The sequence below is a fragment of the Cetorhinus maximus genome, chromosome 19, assembly GCF_964194155.1.
Source record: "Cetorhinus maximus chromosome 19, sCetMax3.hap1.1, whole genome shotgun sequence".
Taxonomy (NCBI): Eukaryota; Metazoa; Chordata; class Chondrichthyes; order Lamniformes; family Cetorhinidae; genus Cetorhinus; species Cetorhinus maximus.
In genome coordinates, this window is record NC_135897.1 from 10,448,819 (window position 1) to 10,454,818 (window position 6,000).

At 44.2% G+C, this 6,000-nt stretch overlaps 1 protein-coding gene across 1 annotated transcript in view; it reads right to left on the minus strand.

Moving 5' to 3' along the window:
- Positions 1-5,039, minus strand: part of LOC144693633 (E3 ubiquitin-protein ligase RNF168-like) — a 31,629-nt gene extending 26,590 nt beyond the window's left edge. Inside the window, exon 1 of the mRNA XM_078563467.1 lies at positions 4,480-5,039. Coding sequence (XP_078419593.1) covers positions 4,480-4,816 — 337 coding nt within the window. The 5' untranslated portion in view covers positions 4,817-5,039. The remainder of the gene's footprint in view (positions 1-4,479) is intronic.
- Positions 5,040-6,000: the final 961 nt, after the last annotated feature.

The window sequence follows — 6,000 nt, forward strand, 5'->3', positions numbered from 1 at the left end:
TATTCTGGGTGATGCCTATGGTGGTTGAGCAGCCTGTAGAAGTGTTTTCAACAGAGGTATTACAGAATAAACATCCTGGATTGTTTCTTGTTTGTCTTGTAACAAGACCAAAGGCTCATAGGGAAGAACAAGAAAAGCAGGCAGTTCAAAGGCAAGAAGGTGGTGTTGAAATCCAATTAGCTGGCACTGTGTTTGATAGCATTATTCAGAGGAAGGCATACAGGACAGTTCAGCTGAAATGTTTAACTCAAAGAGATTAATAGAGTTACAGAAAAAGGATTTGCAATTAAAACAGTTATATCAGAAAGCTTATTCAGAAACAGGACCAAAATGCATTCCAGTATGTTATTATCTTTGAGGAGATATTTTAATGAGAAAGTGGTGGTCAGATCATGTCTCAGCAAATGAAAGCTGGAGGGAGGTGAATAGAAATGAGATTCTGAGGATTGCTCATGAAATTCCAATGGGGAGACATTTAGGTATTAGGAAAACACAGGAAATGATTCAGAGGTTTTTTTTGACCAGTACTTCAAAAGGATGTAGTCAAATTCTGTGCAACCTGTTATACATGTCAAATAGCAGAAAAACCACAAGCAGTGATTAAGCTGGCGCCTTTTGAAGAACCTTTTACCAGGGTCATGATTGATTCTGTAGGACCCCTCCCTAAGACAAAGTGGAAATCAATATTTAACGACAATAATGGATGTGTCTCCCAGGTTTCCTGAAGCGATATCTTTAAGAAATATTACAACTAAGAAGATTGTGAAGGAGTTAATTAAATTTTTTTAGGAGATATGGTTTACCTAAAGAAATACAATCAGATCAGGGGTCAAATTTCATGTCACAGCTGTTTAAGGAAATAATGAACAGCTTGGGGTAAAACAGTTTAAGTCAACAGCTTATCATTCAGAGTCACAAGGAGCTTTGGAAAGATGGCATCAAACTTTTAAAACTATGATGAGAGCATACCGTCAGGATTATCCACAGGATTGGGATACAGGAATTTCATTTCTGTTATTGGCTATTAGAGACGCTCCGAATGCATCTACTGGTTTTGCCCTTTTGAACTAGTTTATGGTCTTGAGATAAGGGAACCACTGAAATTGATTCATGAGAAATTGGTGGGTCAAAGTTCAGAAGCTATTCTCCTGGATTACGTATCAAATTTCAGGGAAAGATTGAACAGAGCATGTGAGTTGGCCAAGGAACATTTAAAGACATCACAGCAAGTGATGAAAGTGAAAACAGATAAGAAAGCTAAAACTCTCAGTTTAGTTTCTGAAGAGAAAGTACTAATTTTGTTACCAGTACTGGGTGATTCATTAAATGCAAGATTTAGTGGGCCTTACAGGATTGAAAAGAAATTGAGTGAAGTAAATGATTTAATAAATGCTCCAGATAGAAGAAAGCAGTCATGTAAATATGCTTAAAAAGTACTTTGACAGGGAAGAGGAACAAAAGAGGTATTAGTGATAGTGGGTGATAAGCAAGAGGTAGAAAGGTAGGACTCTGAAATTGATTTTCCTCTAATCAAATTGGTTAACAAGGGGTTGCTTGAAAATTAAAATGAAATATTGAGTTACCTTCCAAGCAAGTGATTTGGAAAAGCTATTGCAGTCACACAACCCCATTTGTGGAAATAAGTTAGGAAAGACACATTTAGCTATACATGATGTATGTATCGAAATTTAATCTTCAATAAGGCAACATCCTTATAGATTAAATCCGACAAAGATATCACAAGTACAAAAAGAAATTGATTTCATGCTTCAAAATGATTTCATTGAGTCTAGTTGCAGTAATGGGAGTTCGCCTATTGTACTGTTATCGAAACCAGATGGAACACAAAGACTATGTGTGGACTATCAAAAAGTGAATGCAGTGACAAAAATGGATTAATATCCCATACCACGGTTGGAAGATTGCATTGAGAAAGTGGGACAATCGAAATTTATGAGATTGACTTGCTAAAAGGATATTGGTAGGTACTATTGTCGGAGAGAGCAAAGGAGATATCAGTTTTTGTAATGCCAAGTGGACTATATCAGTTTAAAGGAATGCCATTTGGTATGAAGAATGCACCTGCGACATTTCAAAGACTGACAAAGTAATTGCAGGTCCAAGCAATTGTGCTGTTTATATTTATGATCTAATTGTTTTCAGTCAGATGTGGGAGGAGCATTTACAGCATCTGGAAGAATTATTTACTCGACTACAAGAAACTAATTTGGTGATGAACTTGGCTGAAAGTGAATTTGCAAAAGCGCAAGTTACGTATCTAGGCCATACCATTGGACATGGTAAGCTGGCTCCGAGAGGTGCGAAAGTCAAGGCTATATTGGATTTCCCGGTGCCTACAACAAAACAAGAAGTTATGAGATTTCTGGGCACAAGTGGGTTTTACCAGAAATTTTATCAAATTTTAGCTGAGTGGCTGCTCTACTGACTGAACTATTAAAAAAGAACAAGAAGTTTCAATGGACACTGGAATGTCAGAAGTCATTCGATAGTTTGAAAACTGTATTAACTACACCACCAGTTTTGGAGGTACTCAATTATGCCAAGCAATTCAAGTTGGCTATTGGCGCAAGTGACATAGGCATTGGGGCTGTACTGTTACAGGAAGATGATACAGGAATTGAAAAGCCGATAGGGTATTTTTCACAGAAGCTGAAGGTACAACAGAGAAGATATTCAACGATAAAAAAAAGACTGTTTGGTGTTGTCATTGCAGCATTTTGGAAATTTATGCTGCAAACAATTATTTATACAGACCATAATCCTTTGAAGTTTTTGGACAAATTTTGAGACAAAAGTGCAAGGCTTTTCAGATGGAGTCTACTATTACAACCATTTAATCTATCCGTTGTACATATTGCTGGAAGAGAAAATCTGTTCGCAGATGCATTATCAAGAGTTTGAAGCTTAAATGAAAATGGGACATTTAAAAAAAAAACCTAGACACTGAGCTGGAGTGTTTTCTGTTGTTACCAAGGACTTGTGTATATTGTATTGTGTTAATGTATGCATCTGGTAATGTAATAGTGTAATAAGTATAGGAGATAGTGTGAGATGGGTTATTAAAATGAAGGCATCTTTTAGAATTATGAAGGTTCATTTTTTGATAGGGAGAGGGATGGCATGAAACTATTAATGTATATTATTGGAAATTATTTTTCTTTTAAAATAGAGGTTTAGTATGTGGGTGTGTCTTAATTGGATTAAAGCCAGCTAGTCTACGTGCTTTGACGTATACTAGTTTTGAGATGTAAGAGGTACAGTGCATTTGCATTTTGTTGAATACAGCATTCACGAAGGGGAGTGAAATCTGGCACCTAGCTAGCAGAGACCAAGCAATATTTATATTGCTAATAAAATTGGTACTATGAAAAGGGGTTTTATTGTTAGAAGAGGTGGAGTTCAAAGGGGCTGGTGATACAATGAGAATTGACATTCAATGAGTTGTGCTAGGTATAACAGATAGCAGTTTCCTGTGTGCAGAGCAGAGGCAATGTAAGGTCTAAGCCTACCACTGTGTCACCAAAGTGAAAGGAACCTCATTTGAATTTGTAAGGTGAAAATGCTTTGCCTGTGTTTGGTTAAAGTCTATGGGCTGCTGTTCCCTTAATGGAGATTAGTTTGGGAATTTGTTTCAGAAGTCCTGCTTTTCAATCTCCTTCCTAGCTCCGTAAAATCTGCTTTCAGGGTGTCATCCCCTTTCCTACCTAAGTCATTGGTACCAACGCGGGCCACGACCTCTGGCTGATCACCCTCACCCTAAAGAATGTCCTGCAGCCAGTGACATTCTTGACCCTGGCACCAGGGAGGCAACATACCACCCTGGAGTCATGTCCATAGCCACAAAAACACCTGTCTGTTCCCCTAACAAACAAACTCCCTATCACTATAGCTGTTCTTTCCTTCTTCCTCCCCTCCAGCACAGCTGAGCCGCTCGTGGTGCCACAAATTTGGCTCTGACTGCACTCTTCTGAGGAATCAGTGCCCTCACCAGCTTACAAAATGGAAAATCGATTTGTGAGGCCCAGGGCACTCTTGCATTACCTGCCTAGTTTTCTTGGGACTGTCTGGCAGTCACCCATTCCCTTTCTACCTCCATGCTCCTAAGCTGTGGTGTGACTACCTCTCTGAACGTGCTATCCACATAGTTATCAGCCTCATGGACACGCCAGAAACTCCAGCCGCTGTTCGAGCTCTGAAAGCTGCAGCTCAAGCTTCTGCAGCTGGTGACACTTCCTGCACATGCAGTCGTGTAGGTCACCAGGAGCATCCACCACTTCCCACATATTACAGGACACGCATTCCACACAACCAAGCAGTCCTCTCCTGGCTTCAATTTACTTCTTTTACGTTTACTTCTATTGACTTTATATTACTTGGCCCTACTTAATAAACCTTACCGAAAGTACAGTTCCTGTTTATTTTAAGCCTTAGGAATAGAAGCTTAGGGCTCTGACTCACCCTCTCGGTCGCTGGGTTCCTCGTTCCGGTGCTGAGGAAACTGCTGCCGGATCTGCTCCTGCAGCTCCGTGTTAACCAAGTTGCCGAGACGGGCCTTGGTCCGCGCCCAGTTGGAAAGGCGGCGGCGACACAGCGGGCAGTTCAGGTTACTGATCTCCACCGTCTGCTGAAAACAGCCCAGGCACAGCGAGTGTCCGCACGGCGGCGTCACCGGCTCCGCCAGCAGCTCCTGGCAAACCGGGCACAAGCATTCGGCCAGGCCGAGGGCCGGAGGCGGAGGTGGGGCCCGGAGCGGGGCCTCAGGATCGGCCAGATCGCTCCGTCTCTTTCGCCTCATTATGGCCGCTGCAGCTCCGGTTCAGTCCAGCTTGGGAGCGGTTTCACGTTCTCTCGTCCTCCCGGAGTTATTCTGGGGGTGGGGGTGGCAGACACTGTCAGGCCCTCCACCCCTTTCCTCGGCCCAGGTGAGGGACAAACAACCGCCACCCACGGCCTTTCTTCAAATCGCCGCCATCTCCCGCTCTCGAGCGGAACCTCCGCACTGCGGCTGCGCGCGTTCTCCCCAGCAACCTCCGCACTGCGGCTGCGCGCGCGCTCCGCAGCAACCTCCGCACTGCGGCTGCGCGCGTTCTCCCCAGCAACCTCCGCACTGCGGCTGCGCGCGTTCTCCCCAGCAACCTCCGCACTGCGGCTGCGCTCGCTCTCCCCAGCAACCACCGCACTGCGGCTGCGCGCGTTCTCCCCAGCAACCTCCGCACTGCGGCTGCGCTCGCTCTCCCCAGCAACCTCCGCACTGCGGCTGCGCGCGTTCTCCCTGGCAACCGCTTCACTGCGGCTGCGCGCGTTCTCCCCAGCAAATTCCCCATTCCATTGAGGCTGTGCGCGATCTCACTGGCTATTGAGGCAGCTGGTGTCCAAATGCGAGGAGAGCGGGACAATATTTGGGCCTGGGCTGATAAGTAGCAAGTTACATTCACACAAGACCATCTCTTACACGAGAGAATCTAACCATCATGCCCTGACATTCAATGGTATTACCATGACCTTTTTTTTATATTCATTCATAGGATGAGGGCTTCCCAGCTGTGCCAGCAATTATCGCCCATCCCTAGTTGACCTTGAGAAGATGGTGGTGAGCTGCCTTCCTGAACTGCTGCAGTCCATGTGTCCCCCACTATCAACATCCTGGGGGTTACCATTGACCAGAAGCTGAACTGGACCAGCCATATAAATACTGTGGCTACAAGAGCAGGTCAGAGGCTGGGAATCATGTGATGAGTAACTTGCTTCCTGACTCCCCAAAGCCTGTCCACAAGTCAGGAGTGTGATGAAATACTCTCCACTGCCTGGATGAGTGCAGCTTCCACAACATTCAAGAAGCTTGACACCATCCAGGACAAAGCAGCTTGATTGGCATCCCATTCACAAACATTCACTCCCTCCACCATCGATGTGCAGTAGCAGCAGTGTGTACCATCTACAAGATGCACTGCAGAAACTCACCAAGGCTACTTTGACAGC